General features: G+C 42.8%; 1 protein-coding gene across 1 annotated transcript; it reads right to left on the bottom strand.

Moving 5' to 3' along the window:
- Positions 1-1,648: 1,648 nt before the first annotated feature.
- NOBOX (NOBOX oogenesis homeobox) lies at positions 1,649-18,683 on the bottom strand. Its single transcript, XM_056342057.1, has 9 exons — positions 18,618-18,683; positions 15,289-15,984; positions 14,766-14,872; positions 14,108-14,226; positions 13,057-13,190; positions 5,633-5,903; positions 4,706-5,052; positions 2,511-2,858; positions 1,649-1,908 (listed from the first exon to the last, which is right to left on the bottom strand). The coding sequence occupies exons 1-9, from the start codon at positions 18,661-18,663 to the stop codon at positions 1,883-1,885; spliced, it is 2,094 nt and encodes a 697-aa protein (XP_056198032.1). The 5' UTR covers positions 18,664-18,683; the 3' UTR covers positions 1,649-1,882.
- Positions 18,684-18,752: the final 69 nt, after the last annotated feature.

Genomic DNA, 18,752 nt, shown 5'->3' with positions numbered 1-18,752 from the left:
CACACAAGTTGGCATTCCGTTGTTGGTTTTGTCCTCTCCATCTCCTGGAAAGGTTGGTTCACAGCCCTAGCTATGAAGAATTCTGCTGTCATCACCACTAAGAGTTTTCAAAGCGTACTTGTAATTGCAATAAAAATTCCTATTCACACCTCTTGGAAATACTGGTTCAGGTTGTTCAGCTGTGGATGAGTGAAACAAGTGTGAACTAATGCACGTTCCCTACCAATTCTTTAGCTTGTTACAGACAAGAATAAACTTTTCCTCTAGGAAATGGAAATTCCAGAAGCTCTACACAAATCTGCAGATTCATGATATAATCTGTCCCTGACTATACTGCTTAGTCTTCAGCAGTCTTCTGCCACTGCCAGAGATGAAACCGTGTTTTACAATATACAGGAGAAAGAAAAAGGAGCGGAGGAGCAGCATTCAGCTCCTGACAGACACTCTTTATGACTAGACTACAAAGAAATTGAAACAAAAGACCTGGTAACACTTAATTTCACAAGGTACAGAAGGGGCACCCAGATCACTGTAAATATAAGAATTATTCAGGCCTTGCCTGCGTCCAAATGACAGTGGAAAGACTTGGGGATAAACACAGAAAGTATCAAAGGAAATACACCTCCAGCGCCCTACAACATCATGGTCTTTCCTCACAAGGACACGGTGGGAGCCTAACATACATTTTAGCCACTCATATGATACATCCCACACTTTCAGGTGGTTAAAGCTCATTTGGGAACCACAGTTCCTAGAGACTGCAGCCATTTATGTACCAGAGTGAATAATCTCTTCACTTGAGTCCTCTGCCAGTGCCGCCACCGGTTTGAAAGATGTATTTTCTCTTGTTTCCCAGGCTGACAGTCCCAGGTAAAGCAGAAGCTGAGACTATCAAGCCAAGATCACTTGCTCTACTGAACTGCTCCTGCTAACCCTGCAGTGCCATATTCCCACAGTAAGATTTGAGGAATGTGATAGAAAAGCCACAGTTATGAAACATCCCATCGGATTTAACTTCAACACATCCTAGCAGCATGCAGATGTAAATGCAAGGCTCACCCACATTAACCAAAAACCAGCAGAGAGCTTAACCCCTTCTGAAATAACCGAGCCACCTCAGCAATAAACTGCTGGGTCAGACCCAGAGATGATAGCCAAGTAACTCAATTAAGTGGTACCCATTAAATACTTAAGCTATCAAACTAATTCACAAGAAAATTTTAATGCAATCCTCCGACATTCACACCCATCTACAATTCAAATGGGATGCTAAGCCAATTAATAACTGATAAGGATCTGGTTTCACTACCAGCATTTATAGTTACCGTTTTGCTGCCATTTCTTGTTAGAGTTTTGTACTGAAACAAGGCTAGTAAACACCAAACCAATGGTAGACTCCAACACCACTTCTTTCCCTGTCTGGAGTCCCTAAAATTAGGTGTAGTTGCTGGAGTTCCACCCCCTGTTTTGCATATGTCTTATTCTTCCGTGGCTCTATTCCCATGTGTTTCAGGATACCAGCCATACCTTCTGACTCTTGCATCATCTGGAATTTCCACCTACCCATGGGACTCTGGTGCCTGTCAGCTCTTTCCTGTCTGTGTGCTCCTTAAGTTTAGAATTCATTAAGAAGAATCAAGTCAGGAGATTTGCAAAAACCACAAAGCAGAAGCCTTTATTGATTGAAATTTCCCTGCTTCCTTCCTCAGCAGGAAAATAATCATGTCAACAAGAAAAAAAAATACAACCCAAAAAAAGAAACCAAAAAGTGCTTCTGTTGCAAATACTATTATTCTCATCTCTTTTTATCTCTTCTTGTTGTGCACAGTTTAAAATGGCAACACTTCCTCTTCCTTTGTTTTCTTGTCAGAGTGCAGCAGCATCAGTCATTAGTTTCCTCTTTAATTTCTGAAGAAAAAACAGATTCATAAGAAAATGTGATCTCACATGACACAGAAAATCTTTAATTTTTGCAAATGCTTTGTATTGCAAAACTAGACACACAAAAACAATATTTAAGGCATATGACACCCTTTCAACAAATCCAGAGAAAGGTAATTTTGTTTTCATAATGAAAGTCTGAAAATGGAAATCCAAACAGAAGGCTCTCCTTCCTCCTTCCCTATCCCTTCTTGCTCAAGAAGTTCTGCTTTGAAGTAGAAGTGTCTATGCCTCTGGAAACCTCAGAAATAATCTGTCCTGTGTAGCCATTCAGCTCTGTCTGACACCTGATATATTTGCCACCATTTGACTGACCTCTAAGTCCCCATTTCTAAAAAACAATGGCTTCAAGAACTAGGTATAGGAAAATGGGACCCATCTTGACAGCAGCCCGGGGGTGGAGGAGGTGGGGTGGAAATGTCCCATTCCCATTCATGCCAGTTTTGATCCTTCATTCAGAGAAGCTACTGCTGTCTTGGAACTCCTTCTGTATCCCCCCCTTCACAAAAAAAAAAAAAAAACAAACCACAAAAAAACCCAAAAAAACCCACAGCTGGCCTTTCAGTTACCAGCAATAGTCTCTCCTTTCTTGCTGCTACTCTCTGCTTCCTCTCTTTCAACAAGCGATGTCAACTCTGGCTCTGTTTGGTGGTTCTGGTATGAACTCTGGCCTGGTGGTGTCACTCCCTTTTGTTTTCCAGTATGTGGCATGGATCCCAGTGCTGTTCCATTGGGCACTCGAAGAAAACACGGTGAGGAGGGCAGGCAAGGTGGCTGAGTGTAGGAAATCTGCTCTGTGAAGTACTGTCCTCCGGCTGTGCTAGAAAACTGCATTCGTGAGTGCAGCTGGTTGGAGAATGGAGCTCCCTGCATGCAGAAATCACTCCAGGGGACAGCTTCATAAGCAGCAATGCCTGCTGAGAAAAAAGCAACAAAGGACAGGATACAGAAAATACAGAAAAGAGGATTAAAGTCACGTATATGTAAATGACTGTACGCTGTGCTTAAGAGAGCATGCTCAGTGCAAATACAGTATTACAGTTAGGCCTAAATGGTTACTGCAATAGAGCAGACATCACACACATACAAAGGTTAACTTTGTTGTTTAAATTGAAGTGTATTTATCCAAAACATAGTTATTAGGAAGAAAAACATAGGAAGTTCATAGCACTGTTAAGAATCTAAAAACCAGGATGACACTTCAGCACAGATGCCGAGTCTACATAGTGGCATTAGAGACACACACACCTAAGTTTTTTTTCCAAGTTAGTTCTGCAAAGCATAAGCTGAATGCTGATCCTCACTTTCATTTATAAAAGCTGCAGGAAGCAGGAATGTTTTTTAATTAATATCTATAATTCAACTAAACTGCTTGCTTGCTTCATGCTGAAGTAAGAATTCTGGGTGTGTCTGAACTGACAGGTTGGTTCCCTCCCCATTGCACTGCTGGAACCCCAGGCCCTGCGTAACAGCCATAGGATCCCTTCCTTGAACAGAAGAGCCACATGTTGCTGACTGTGCTCCAGACAGAAGTATGGAATAAGAGAACATCAACTCTGCCTCTGCTCCTTCAAAAATCCTCCAATTTTATCAATCCTGACAAGGCTTGCAACTTTCCACATCCCTTTTTGCTTGCACGACATGCCCCAAGGCATGCAACACACACTTCTGGCATCATGCTTATAGCATGATCACGGCACCAAACATTAATCTGGTGTGCTGGAACACAGCCCTGTCATTACTTCTGGCACTTCAAACTGAAAAACCACAGAAAGTAACAATTATGCCTTGCAACCAGAGAGGAGAACCAGGCCAAGTGCGCTAGAGAGCACAGGTGCTGCCAACCTATTCTGCAGAATGTTAGCTATGAACAGCGTAAATAAACATGAGCCAGCTTGCACCCATCAGCCTGTGAGTCAGACTTCTCTCCCTGACAAGGTCCACGAAACTAGTACAAAAACAGCAGTAGCATTTGTTGCGTGATAACTCTTTATTCTCTTATAAAAAGAGAGATGTATTTTTTGGACTACAAGCTTAATTTAACAAACTTGACAGTCCAAACAAGTAACTGTAATAGTTTATATTTTGGTTGTACTTGGGCTTGAACAACTTGAAAACACAAAGCCCTGACACAAAACAAGGAGACTGACCACCACTTTCACCTAGTTACTTTTGAGAAAATTATGCTGAATTGCTTTAAGTGGTGTTGCAAATTTATGTCAGAGGAAGAAAAAGCTATATCCATACTCTGTTGGCCTCTTTTTTTTTTTTTTGTGCTACCCTAACATACATAGCATTCTTTCAAAATGGTTTCTGCAGAAGCCCAGCAGAGTTAAAAACCTGTTGTTCTCGCTGTATCCAACTATTCCATTTCCTGTGGCATCTTTTTCACTTTGCACCCTTGACCCACACTCCCTTACACCAAAAGCATGTTAGTTTACACAACTGTACACCCCTGAAAAAGTTAGCTCTCCATTCCAGACAAAGAACCACCTGACATAGTTACATAGTAACACTCTCATGACATGCAGCCTATCTAGTAATTTTTGATTCAAATTAACCGGTCACTCAGCACTTAAAAAAAAAAAAAGCATACAAGGAAATTAAAAAAAAATGGGCAGCATATATATATATTTGTGCACATATATGCACATTCCTTCTTTCCATTACAGTTATCAGTAAAATCACAGATCATCCTGAACATTTCAGGGAATTGTTCAGTTACTCCAGAGCAGTGAGCCATCAAAATATTTCAGACCTTTACCTGAGTTTTCATTTGGCTCCTGTAACAACAGCTGTCCCTCCATGTGGTTTTGTATGTAGCCTTGTGTGGCTCCTGCTGCCCCACAGGTTACAACTCCACTGTCACCGGGTAAGGCAAGGAAATCTCTGTGGGACTCGGGCAGCATTGTAGGAGCGAGGTGGACACTGGAGGGCACACTGCTGGCCAGGTGACCTGGCAGATGGTGGAACTGGGAGAGCTGGTGCTGTTCAGGATATGGGGGCAGCTGGTAAATTCCACCCTGGCTGCAGTACTGACAGTACGTGGTCTCTAGGTCACCTCCTGATTCCAGTTGCTCAGGATAATTGCAGGGAACTGGTGAACTCAAGCTGCAGAGAGCAAGGAGAGAGGCAATTCAGAGATCCAAGTAGGACCAGCAGCTACAGCAACCTGTACAATAAACAACTGTTGTATCTTCCCCTTGATAGCCACTTCAACCCTGATCTGACTCCAACCCTTCCTCCCAAATACCAGGCACAGGACAAGGGCAACAGAAACCACTTGAGCCAAGTGCATTCACAGCACAATTCTTTAACAATGTACGTTAGTGGGGATTACGTTTCCTTCAGTTCTTCCCACTCTCCAATGCATGCCCCAATGCTTAAAACAGCCTCTCACAAGGATTCCTTTCCTCTTTGCTTCTGAACCCCACCTTCACTTGACAGGCATGCAATTCTGAAAGCACTCTGATTAAAAGGTATCATTTTTCTGATAGCAGGTGCCCTGTGCTACTGCACACATGACACGCTTTTCCCTACTCCATTTAAAGGACATTCTCACTCCCACATCCACCTTTTCACTTATGCTTCGACCTCTTTCCTTGCCCCGTGTCCCACCTTCACCCTCCTCAGTCTGCTCCTGCGGTTGACTTTTTTCCTCTCCCTCAAAGACAATCTCATCTGTTCCTACCCTTGATTCTGGATGCTGTAATTGAAGGCCTGCCCGGAGCCGTTTTCCTGACTGGACAAGCTGCATTCACTGCTGGGAGTGTCCAGCATCAAGGGAGCAATATGACTGTGGGGGTCAAAGGACAGGCTGCGAGGTAGGCTGGCCCTGCGGATGGGCGGAGGACTGGGAAGACTAAGGGAGCACTCCGTTCTGCTGGAATTCAAGTTGAGCTGTTGTAACACCTTTGTCTGAGCTGCTTCACATGGGGCCACCATTCCAGCCACTGAGGAGACTGCGAATAAAAAGAGAGACTGTCATGCTATGTTGTCATACTGAAAATTAAAAGGAGCTAGCAGAGGAATGACAAGTGGCAGAACAGAAAAGCGAGATGCCAGTCAAAGAGTGGAGGTTAACTTATGGGAACAAAAGTAAACATGTACCAGCATTGCTGCTGGGAAGCAAAAGGGAATAGTAGCAAGCTCTCTGGAACAGAAGATGATGTTTATTGGTTAAATAAAATTACCTTCATGATTTCAGTCTCTGCATACTGGATTTATTCAGGTCTCAAGAAGGCAGCCAAATGAAGCAAAGTACTTTCTTGGAAAAAAGCCAAGAACAATCCCCCAGCCATCTTCCATCTCTACTGTCCTCTGGGAAGAGTGTGCTGCACAGATTACCCATTTGAAAAATCTAACTGTTGCTTGAAAGAAACAAAAACGTGCCTTTAGAGATCTGTTGTCTAGGCCATTTTTTAACCAAATTTTCACTCCTGGTTTGGCCTCTGATGAGTCATGCCAGAAGAAAAAAAAAAAAAAATTAAAAAAGCTGAGATGTCAGCTGAAGGGCTTTGGGAAAGAGAAGCTGGGAGATGGAAATGAAACCAACACCATTTCATTGCTGGAATCTTGTTTGGTGACCTGTCTCCTCAGTCACTGCTGGAAAAGGAGAGAGGAAGTTTCCTATAGAACAGCCTCTGTGGAAAGAGGACAATATAGGAAATGAAAAGGTCAGAATCACGTATGGTAGTGATCAGAGTAACAAGTATATACAGAAGTTCAAGAAGCTTGCACATGGTGCAAGAGAACAAGATTCTTTTTTATTATGCCAAATAGCAAACTATTTCTTGAGAAGTGTAACCATCAGGTGTGCATGATAATTTGAAATGATTTTTCAAGTCTAGCTAGGCTGAACCAGCACAAGGATGAAGCAGATATGAGACAGTATCACTGACTCTTCAGTTGAAGTTGGTCTACTCCCACACATTGTAAAGCACTCGGGGAAAGCCAGCTGCATGGATAATTTACAGCTGTACTTCATCCTTGCATGCATACAGAGTAACACCAAATGCACTCCACCAGGTGTGAATCAAAGGCCTTAAATGTAAAACCTAAAGCTGCCACTGCAAGCATAAGCAATCTTTAGAGCATTCTGGAATGCATGACCAGAGCTGATAAGGAGATTCCACTTCAACACCTTGCAGCACCATTTCCAGATTCCCCAGCGTGCTGTGCGATTGCATCTATCTTATCACATCTTCCCACAGCACATTTTTTTCAGTTCTCTGCAACTATGGAAAGAGGGAGTCATGACGTTTCAATGAAAACTTGAATAGCCCTGATTTTGGGCTCATTTAGAAAACCAGAGCAAGATCTAGGATGACATCTCTAAAGCATTCACGCGCCCAGCCAATTCTCAGTGGTTTAGTTTTTCTATTTGAACATGTTATTTCTCTGTCAGGCAGCATCTATGATGCACCTGTCACATTCCTGGTTTTTGACGCAGCACAGATCCAGTCCCACCGAACAAAGCACTGGTCAAGACAACATTTAGTTTCCTCACAATTCAAAATGGCTTAGCCTGAACTGAAGCTGAAGATCTCTTTATGGTTTGGGTGTTTGTTTTTTGTTTTTTTTTTTCACAAAAAACCACCTTCATTTGCACATAAGTTCTCCTTACCATTCTGTCCCAGAATGGAGCGGTTCACACAAACATCATGAAACAGCAGCCATGTGGGGCACCACTTACCTGAAAAAGAGTCTATCCAGATAAAGCTTCAGTTCAATAATGACAGTTGGATTACTATTCTGCAGATGGCCTTAAGTCTTGCTTCGGATGAATACAAGAAGCGTTAACAACATAGCCAAGGAGGTCACTTCTAAACGCACTTTCACACCTACTAAGAATTAAGTTGTGTTTTTTCAAATGTTTGCAGCACCAAAGCGCAGATAATCTTTGTGGATCATGGCAACGAGACCCACAGGCAATGAGATCGTGAAAACAGCACACTTGGCCTCCAAAGAGCTGGTTTAGCCTTCTCTAAAGTTTCCTCTACTTCTCTGTCCTTTCAAAGACAGACACTGAATTTGTATCTTCCGAATAAAGTCACAAATGCAGTAAGAATAAAAAATTCCTAGACAAGTAATATCTGCTAAATCTGACACTATATTTAGATGATTCCAGCATCTTGCTCGATGATGAATTCTGATCATTGGCTTGATCATTTTACATTTCTGTTGTTCTTCCTGACATTGACGTAGAGAGATTCAGAAGACTTTCCAGCGAACAGGGGAATTTTTGCTTATAATTTCCATTACTTCTGTGTTTTCAGTCCATGAGACAACCTTGGGAATTTTTGGAGAGCAAATTAATAATCTGCAACTTCAGATCTCTGAACCAGTCCTTGCGCTACACTTAACTCAAGAATGGCTATTCTAAGTCTTCAGCTACACAGCTGTTCCTCCCCTACTATCGGTGCTTCCTCAACATCCTAGCAGAGTTAAAAGAGACCCACTCTTTAATGCAAACAGCTTTCAATGAATGGGACAGAGTCTTAAATGAACAAAACCGGAGGTGTATACTTTTGTCAGGATGACCGATTTTCACCAGCCTTGAAGGAAACTAAGGCCTAGTCTAGAGAGGTGTCCATGAGCTTACAACAGGGCAGGTCTCAACTGTGCAACTATGTTGTAGGAAGCTCCTTTCACTGTTGTTAACAGACCACATCACGCGCACAAGATCTGTTACTTGAGTGACACCTATCTGCATCGGAGCTTCTCCTCTTGACATCAGCCATACAGGACTTTCTTAGTCAAGCACTTACTACGTTGACTCCAGAAGGCCTTGGTACGAGGTGCCTGCAACGATTCCGGCAGTTGACTATGCAGCTGTTTGCAGACTGTTTGGGTGGCTGGAGGCCAGGATTGTAGCTGTTTAACAAGCCCACCGCTATTGGGCACAGCGCAGCTGATGTTTACAGGCTGAGCAACCAGTCTAACCTCAGATGGTCTACTTTCTAGGGCTGTTTTCCCAAGCATCAAATGAAGAGTTCAGCAAAAGGCTCTATTAACTATGAATCTCTACATCATACACTATCCAATCCAGTTTCTTTTAAAGAAACATGCCTGTGTAATTGCAGCATTTACTGGAACATTAAGGGCCATTGCAAAGCTTCTCATAGGTACCTCCTCTTCTTGAAATTATAAGAAAATATGTTTATCTTGTAAATGACATCTTGAAAGTAGACAAAATATTAATCAAACTTAGGAGCAATGGCATTCTTCATTTAATGGACTAAAGATCAGTAAACCAACGTCAGTCTCTAACTGCGCTGCTTTGAGAAGTGTGTCAGTCTGATCCTCTTCTGGATTTTCAGTAGGCCAGAACCTACCACTTGTTTAAAAGGTATGACTCTTGCTTGCCATGTCAGCTACACATCATCAGCTCTCAAGTAATTTGTTCAAAAGCCAGAATCCTATAAGTGAAATCATTAGAGCTTGTAATTTCTTTACCGTTCTTTGACAGATCATATCCAACTTTGTCCAACTGCTCCGAAGATTGCCATTACAATCCCATCTCTGCCACTGAATGATCGTTGCTATTTATGGAAGAGCTACAAGCACAGCCTGGGCTCCTGACATGTTCTCGGCAAGACAGCCACATGAAATAAAGTATTTCCTGCAAAAGCAGCATTGGGGCAGAAAAACCTCCTCACACAAACCAGAAGCATAGAAAGTAACTTTACTTTCTAAACAGTCAACTCTGAAGAAAACATAGGCCAATATTTTAAGTCAACGTATATATATATAGTCAAGGATATATAGATCCATAAGAATCTCAGAAAAAACAAGAAAAACTTCAAATAACTGTAAATGTCAAAAATAACTCCATTAATTTAAAGCACGCTATCTCTCTAGCAAAAGTAGTAAAAAAACCAATACTAAGATCAAAGCAACCTCAAGACTGAAATTTTTGAATTCAAGAAGGCTCTTATGGCAAGTAGTGTGGCTAATATCAAAATCAGAAGCCGTAACTGCCAGCAAGGTAGAATACATCTCAAATACAATTTGCTGGCATTTTTCACAAGCTTGTTTGGAGAACAGTGCAAAACAATGGGACTTTAAAAAAAAAAACAACAAACAAACATAAACCAACAGTCAGAAGTACTGGCTAGAGCAAGGAAAAACAATAGAAAAGGCAGCACTGAACACTCTCCAAAGGTATCAGGTAACAGACTGTACCGTTCTCATGCACTTAAATAATATCTTTGTCCTGCTGAAAGCGGTTAAACACACTGCTACCAAGGAAAGCACCTGAATAGCCACTCCATTAGGCCACGACCTTTGTGTACAACTACACCATTATGCACAGGTCACAAATTATTTTGCTGAAACTTGCCATGAGCTGTTTCCACAGGGCCACGTCTACTAAGCAACTATTTTTGCCTTGTAAATTGATTATCTTTTTCATTAATTTGTTCCCTCTTTTGCTTCTGTTAGTTTGGATTTTATCCTATCCAAGTTTTATCTTCTTCATTTTCTGAAATATTCTAATAAACAGGTGAAGCCTGGATGGCCCTATTTATTGGCAAGCTTTCTTTCTGAACAAGGAGGCTGAGTGAATTCAAAAGTCACGTTGTGTGTCTTTTCCCGTTTCATTTTCTGCTTTCATTATTAAAGAAAAGTCTGCCTGTGAAATGCTAGATAACAAAAAAAAGCAAGTTTCATTCCCTATTGCTGTGTTATCCTGCATCTAGTAAGTGGGACTGAAGCTTTTTGTGTGATTGTGCCACACAGATCTCTTCTGTGAGGACTCTACACCCAGTAAGTCTTCCCTCAGCACAGCAGGAACACTAACATAGGTCTCTACGCTGCCCAGGCACCAGTTCTCCCGTGACTTGTAGGAATGTAATTTTTAAGACTCCAACCATCCGTCAAGTTTGATTAAACAGATTTAGAGGGTAGGGTAGGTTTTATAAACAAAGACAGCGTGTGGCTCACTACACACACCATATTCCTCTCTTCCATCAGGCAACCAGATTAAAAACCAATCACCAAACCTCACAGTTTCCATGCATTAATAAAGCATGCCTCTTTTCTGAAAAGTAATTTAAAAAAGGTACTTTTTTTTTCCAAACAGATCTGTATCTGGAAAGTATTCACCAGCCTCAGATGACACAAATAGATTTCATTACTTCTTGCCCAGCACGATTTAAAGAAAACAAGAGGAACCTTGCTCCCTTACAGAGATCTAGTAGAATGAAGTACTTTCTCATCTTCACACATCAAGATACAGGGGTATCTTCACAATGAAGATACAAGGGTTTCAGACAAAGGAAGCATGCGTTTCATAAAAGCTAGATGCATACACAGTAAATGCAATAGGTGGCAGTCAGCAGCAAGTTCAAAGGACTCAAGGAGTAAAAACTCAGCTATCTTTATGACTCATTTTCTCACATACCCAGTCCTCCCTCAGGGACATTCACGTGCCCTTTTTCTTCCTTACACGTTGCACCAAGAATTCAGATGGGACATTTCTTCCCTATCAGAAAGACTGCTTGTGCTTTCCACATGGGGAACTGCATCCCAGTGTGCAGATTCCCCAGAAAGAAATTGCTCAATACAGATACGTGAAAAGATCACATCCCTGAATTAAACTATTTTCTAACAGACATATTTTCTCTTAACTAAATAGCATGCCTGCAGATGTACTTTAGGAACAGAGACTTCTGAATACAAGTGTAGAAATATAAGGATATTTGGTGTTTCCTTTAAATGAATTATTTTGCAAATCTTGGTCTTTATCTAATTAAATACAGACTGCACTACTTCATCATTCTGGAAAGCAGCGAATTATTCAAGCACTTTGACCATATTTACTCTGCTGCAAGAAGTGGAAAAACTGGAACTAACTGAATTACAGTCATATGGGTTAAACAGCTCATAGGATTGACAAAAGTAGTCCTTGCCTTGAGACTATGAGGCAAATTTAAAGGACAGAAGTGCTAAATTACAGTATCAAGAAAGTATCTCAATTAAGTACTTTTAGCATATATATCTATTTATTAGTATTCTAAGCTTATTGATACAATCTTACAGTTGCTTAATACAGTGCCAAAATACTTTTTAAGGTACCAGCACTATTAAAAATACATTAAAATCTTTGAGTCGTTACTAGAAAATTACTTGTACAGAACTGCCCTTAATACCGATAACCCTGTATATTTAAAAAAACAATGAAGAGGCAGAAATAATGGCATGAAACTCAAAAGAATGATTTACACGGGGCAGCAGGAAAATACACACAACTACTACATATCAGCACATCTACTGCTTGGGATATCTGTCTCTAAGGAAGTGGTGAAGTCCTCATCAGTCTGGAAATATTTTCAAGTTGTGCCAACTTGGAAACATAAACAGATATAGGAAATGCTTTAGGGAACACTCCTGACTAGGGAATGCTCCAGTACTCCACACATGAATACACAATTGAACAAATCCTCTCTGGTTGCCGTCAATCTTTAAATGCAGCTCAGGTAGCAAACTGGTCAAACAGCACACCCCACTGACTTCCAACAACACTGCAACAGCAATTAACCCGTATGCTTAAGACAACTAGACTCACTCCCTGAAGGTCTTGCACAAAATGGAAAATTGCGCTGGCTGGAGAAGTCAAGGAACCTCCTCTGGAGACTGAAAGGTATGGAGTACCCGAAGGAGGCTCACACAGCTCATTTGACTACAGGTTGTAGCCAGAACGTTACAGTCTAAACCAAAATATGGGATGTATGTATCTGCCATGAAGAACATAATAACCGCAGTAATACTTTCATCATCATTCAGAGCAGCAGTACTAGTGTCAAACAGCTATTAGGGAAGAATGCTCCGATCATGTATCCTTACAAAGTCACATTCAGAATTCCTTGCTGGCTTGTCCTAAAACACGAATAACGACTGCAAATTTGGCTCTTACCGTTAGCATGGAGGCACCACCGTGCTGATACACAACTGAAAGATATTCAATTAGCAATGAGCTGTTAAACCTGGTGTCATTTTTGGACTGATGGCATAGGCCTCTCCCATGACCTTCCCTAAAGCGTGCAGGAACATACCAGGACCACCAGCTAATGCTGCAGCTATGCAAAACACTTGTGCTGATAGGGGTCTCACCTGAGGAGGAGGCAAGTGGTGCAGGATGTCCACTGAGCAGGCTGGAGTAGTTCCCAGCTGTAGTGTCTACATCTAGCATGGCAGGCTGGTCATGAGCAATGTCAGGCAATGGAAGCATGGGCAGAAGAGGTGCCCTGGAGGTATACATAAAGGGTATGAGCATGGACCAGAGGACAAGACGTTACAACAAAGTATATACATTCTTCTAACTACCCTAGAATGAGCAAATCCTAGAACACTAGCAGGTGGAAAGGAAAAGTGTTGGCCGACTTATGAGTGCAAGGAGAAACAGCACAAGGGACACCGTACAGTCTTTGGGGAAGTAACCCCAGGTCACTAGTGTGGGAAGGACAGGCAGCAGGGACAGTGCAATGAGATCATTCAGGTGGTCTCCAAACTTCCACTTGATTGCAATCTTTTCATTCTGTTTTCCTCACAGGAAGACTCTTGCTCCAGATTGCCATAAATACCTCCTTGTGGAGACCGATTTCTTCCTTCCTTCCCTCCCTCTCCCTGGAAAGACCATCTATCCTCTCACATACCCCCTTCCCACACCCTCCAATGAATGTCCCCTGCAGACCTATGAAAGGTGCTAGCTTGTATTTCTTCAATGAAGCTCACGACTTTGTAAGACTAATCTAAACTAAGCAAGCAGCGTTTCCATTGCCAAGTGAAAATCCATGGAAATGGAAAATGATGGTGGGAGAAGGACTGGAATAGAATTCCCAAGTGCACATAAAGTGCCTGGCCAACACATTCACAGAAACTAAAAATGAACGGGTGATTCCACACACCTTTCTATCTCATCTCTTGCTTTCTCTACACAGCCAGAGCGATTTCAAGTTCTATTTCAAAACAGTGCTATACAGGTCAAGCAAAAGCCCTTTTAAGAGGGTCCACTACATTTTGCCCAGAAATCCAACAGGCTACCAATGTTCAAATCAGTGGTCAACTCTCCATAGCTTAACCATAAAGAGGAAATGACAAAGGAAAATGTTTAATTCATCGACATCTATTGTGGAGAAATGAGAAAACCGAGTAAGTCCCTCACCCACAACCATCTGACCCAAAGGTGACTGAGAGAGTTGATGATGTTGGGTATTTTTTGTTGCCTTTCACGCTCAACTTCACCGATTTCCGCCACTTTGCCCTGCGATTCTGAAACCAGACCTGATAAATGAAAGAAAGGATGCATTCAGAAAGGAAACCATCTACATACGGGGACACAGGCAACAAATCAGCAATGACTCCCTCCACATATCACCAGGCGAGGCCAGAAACATTTCTTTCAGAGAATCTGCAAGATTAATTGCAAACAGAGACAAGATACCAGCAGAAAGATAACCCCAAACACGTTTTCTTTGTTAGCCATGATCTTCCAGATAAAAGAGATTAACTTCAGCCTCCTTAGCCTCTATTGCCTACCCATTATGTGTCTCCTCTTAGGAAATGGAAAGAGATGGAGCACACAACCACAGACTCCACTGACATTTTGAGTGGGGTAGCTGGTTGTGCCATGTCTATCCCTGTGAGCTCTCTTCCTTCTCTTGTCACCAGTGGCAGGTACAGTCTCTTTCCTGTTACTCATGAGCTCCTCTTTCCTTCCTACTCAAGCTCTTCCTCCCTGTTCCAGTCCCTCTCTTTATTTTCTCTCTCTCCATTTTCTGCACAGAACCCATCGTCAGCACTGTTACCCACACAGGCATTACCATGATACGTTGTGGTGTTACACCAACCACAGCCGCGATCTCCCTCCTCTTCTCGTTGTCGGGATAGTGGTCTTCCTGGAACATCTTCTCCAACTCTTCTAGCTGCTCTAGAAATGATGCATTGTTCAAAGAAAGAGAGAGGTGGGGAGCACGTGGTAAGAAAACAGAACAAAGCAAAAACCAAACAAAAGAAACAAGACAGGCAAAACAGAACATCTTTTACTGTACTTAGAAATACATGAACAACAGAAAAGATATTTTTTTTAAAAGTAAGCCACAAAAATAAACAAAAATCTTCTTCCACAGTAAAACAAAGAGCATTGCTAGTGATGCCTCAAACATAAGGCATCCAGCAACCTTTATTTTAAGAAGTGTTCACACATCTAACAGCATAGAATGCACTGCAATACCAGTTAGAGCAGTTCAGCTCTTCACCTGCTGTGCCTTCAGTATGGCGAAGGAAACATCAGCACCATTGGCACTACAAGTGTCACTGTGTGCCAGTGGGTTTCCCGGTATCTACCTGCGCTATATAAGGTGCGTGGCTTCTTCCTCACCGGTGGCAGAATTCCTGGATTCTCAAATAACTCTTTCTTTCCTTTGGTCCCATCATGGCTACTTCCACATGCCAGAGCTGAAGACACCTTGTAGGACTGCTGAGTTGCAGGGTTGGCTGAAGCACATCTGGATGATTGGCGAGTAGCTGGGCTGCTCACACGCTGCCTGCAGAGGTCTCCAGGCATTCCACTAGATGCTTTCTCAGCCCACATTCCACTTCCGTCATTACTTTTTTTCTTCTTTGCCTCCTTTTCAGTCCCATCCGAGTAATAGCTCTCACACTGCTCACGTGCCCCTGACTGACCTGTGGGCTCCGGTACAAATCCAACCACAGGAAGTGGGGACACAGCCTTCATGTCACGGAGGGAATTTGACAGCTGCCCACACACAGAGGCAAGATCAAGCTGGCTGTCAAGTGCCACCGAGTCTTGGGGAGCTGACCCAGTTGCCTGCAGGGTGCAGTATCTTCCATCTTCCACCACCTTCTTTACAGATCTGATCCTATCTTCTGTTCCCAAGGTATGCTCAGCTCCTTCCTTTACAGTTGTGCTTTGGAATGCAGATAGCACACTGCTCCCTGTACCTTGTCCAGCGGCAGCATCAGCATCTACCACAAACTGCTCAGTTTTCAGTGATGTTTCCTCCTTCTCGTCCTTGCACTCTACAAGGAAAAAATGAAAAACACCACACCCTCACCCCACATGCACATTGTCTGAGCAGATGTGCCTGGATGGCCTGAGAAAAGGGGTGTGTCTGGATAGACAGTTTCAATTATGTGAGAAGGAAAACACTACACAATGAAATCCAACAGCGAAAAGAACAAGAGAGTTCAAAATTAAGACTGTCACCAGGACATAGTGCTGCTAGGAAAGCAACAGGGAATGCGATATGGAGATATTCAAATATCTGAGATGAGAAAAGCCTCATTCTGAGAGTGAAGATGCCTGCAACAACAACCAACTGTAAACTACAGGAAGAGTTAATTCCAGACATGAGTATAAAGGGAAGGCTGCATGGCAGAACAGCACTGGGGATAACAAAGGTCTTTGGAATAAGGAACAGAACAAATGACTGACTTATCAAGACATTAAGTGTCACCTTAGTAAAATGATCAAAAGAAAAATACAAGCAAAATTCAGGTCTACTCTGTCAGCAGTGGTTATTTGATGAATTAGATCACCTTCTGACTTATATAGGTTTCTGTTTCCATCATACTAAAGTTGACCAAGCAAAAAAACAATTAACTGTATAAACTTCTAGTTAAACTGTCATACATTAGTTTTCTGCGGCTTCAGCCACAACACTTATGATTTACAGACTTACAAGACAGGGAATGAAATAGCTGGCTGAGGACAAAAATAGGTGGAGAGGTCTGACCAAGTTTAACAAAAAGCACAAAGTGCATTACATTAAGAGACACTGAATAAGACAGCTCAGAAAGAACACAACAAGAAAAACAACTAAGATAAGCAACAATAATAAAGCTGCATTATACTTTCCCAGCTGGCACATACATTTCCAAAAGAAGAAAACCCACCGATTGTCTCAGAATGTCTGAGTCTGTGTGATTTCTGCTACATTAAAAAAAAAAAAAAAAAAAAAACACCACACAAAAAAGGATAGAAAGTAGAGTAACAGAACCAAAACCATGTATCTACCTCTGTCTGAAAAGAGGTAAGTTTGAGCAGACTGTTGGCAGCATTTTAGTTCTATGTGCCTACAGAGAAATGTGTCTGTTTAATTTTTTGGGAAAAAGATTGAAAATAATTTCATTTCATTCTGTCCTACTTTTTAAATATATATTAGCACAATACCAAAATAAAGGACTTGCTTTCTCTCCCAGTGTTTCTCCTCAAACATTAGCTAATCGAGAAGGAAGCCCACACCGCCAGTCAGATGGAGGAGTTGATGGACGTACGAGGGGACGCCAGGCTGCTTCCAAGAGCTTCCAATTTGCTTTTTACACAATGAAGAGAACTGAATTAGCTGGAGGGGGAAGAGACGGAAGCAGGAAACTACGCAACTATAATAATTTGATCTTGTTAAACATCAACAGCTTCCACTGCTGTTAAATGAGATGAAATAACCAGATGGGGAGGGTCAAGAACTGAGCAAGGCAGAAGCTGGCTAGGTTCTATATAATTCCTTTTTCCACCATCCTCCTCACTGCCTCTGAGCTTGTCTCGCTCATTATGTGAAAAATCTAACATTTTCACTTGTCATTCATTTTGTCACCCAACACCTGCCTCAAATCAGGAATAGAATTTTCATCTTAATGCTTTGATTTGAGAAGGCTTTTTAGTTATTTTTATGCAAACACTAGTAAGTGTTTACATCACAAACCACGTATGTACCTTGTATCTGCGGCAGAGAGACTAACAACTGGGAGTTTTGTATCACCTACAGCAATATTCTTCCCGAGAGAAAATAAATTCCTGTCTCTAGTTCTAAAACAATGAGTGAAGGCCTGACAGCAACATAGGATTGCCAAAGAAATTACCTGAAATGAAAATAAAGTTTGGAGAGAAAGACAGACCTTCAGGGTAACAAATGGGGAGTTATCAAACCACTTCTTTCTCCTATCATTCATATAACAAGAGACCAGACTGAACATCAATACGTCCCACCTTTAAGTAAACATAACCTTAAACAGAAGGGATTTTAACTGACTGGGAACATTCTAGAACACCTGAGCTGTGGAAGGTGCTTGAAAACAAAGCAGTCCTCTTTTTTTCTCACAACCACCACCTTAGACTTGGAACAAGGGAACCACTTGCACAGTGACAGCAAGATTTTTAAGGTTGTGTTGAGCATTCGGTACAAAACAACCTGAACACACATACACAGCAACATCAGCTTCACCCGGTCCGCCACGAAAGCTCAGACAAGGAGGAGGAAAACCGGGCTGTACGTGGAGGCGGTAAAGCGTCAGCAGCCCAGAAACCCACAGGCAGCAGGAACCCCTCGGCGCCATGCGAAGGGCTGACCACCTGCCACCCTGCCAGGCGCTTGTTTGTACAAGCCAGGTGACACGAGGACCACAGGCACCGGAGCGAGCGCCAGCCCATTGCCCCAACCCCCGGCCCTGCACCCCGCACAAAATGGCGGCCTCCCGCCAGGGCACGGCGGGGCCCGGCGCCGCGCCACGAGGGGAGGCAGCGCCGAATGGCTGCCGGCCCTCGCCGCCACTGCGGGCCCGCCGTGCAGGTGACAGTCAAGAGGAGACGACAGAGTCGTTACCCTGCTGCTCATCACGGTCGTTAACGAGAGCCGGCCCCGCCGCCCGGCCCTTACCCAGCCGTTCGGGCGCCCGCTCCTCCTCCGCGCCCGCCCCGTCCATGCCGGCTCGGCGGAAGCGCCCCCGCGCTGGCCCCGTTAATGCCGCGCCCAGCGGGGGCTGCGCGCCGAGTGCGGCCGCCGGCTCATCAC

Source organism: Falco biarmicus, chromosome 5, assembly GCF_023638135.1.
Source record: "Falco biarmicus isolate bFalBia1 chromosome 5, bFalBia1.pri, whole genome shotgun sequence".
In the NCBI taxonomy this organism is placed as follows: domain Eukaryota; kingdom Metazoa; phylum Chordata; class Aves; order Falconiformes; family Falconidae; genus Falco; species Falco biarmicus.
Note: the sequence above shows the minus strand (reverse complement) of the source record. Positions and strands in the feature narration are given on the sequence as shown.

Excerpts from the sequence above, each read along its gene's own strand:
- NOBOX (XM_056342057.1), bottom strand. The coding sequence starts at position 18,663 with ATGGACGGGGCGGGCGCGGAGGAGGAGCGGGCGCCCGAACGGCTGG. Across the intron at positions 15,985-18,617 it reads GCGGGCGCCCGAACGGCTGG|AGTGCAAGGACGAGAAGGAG; the intron begins GTAAGGGCCGGG and ends TTTTCCTTGTAG. Across the intron at positions 5,053-5,632 it reads TACAGCATCCAGAATCAAGG|CTTGAGTTCACCAGTTCCCT; the intron begins GTAGGAACAGAT and ends TGCTCTCTGCAG.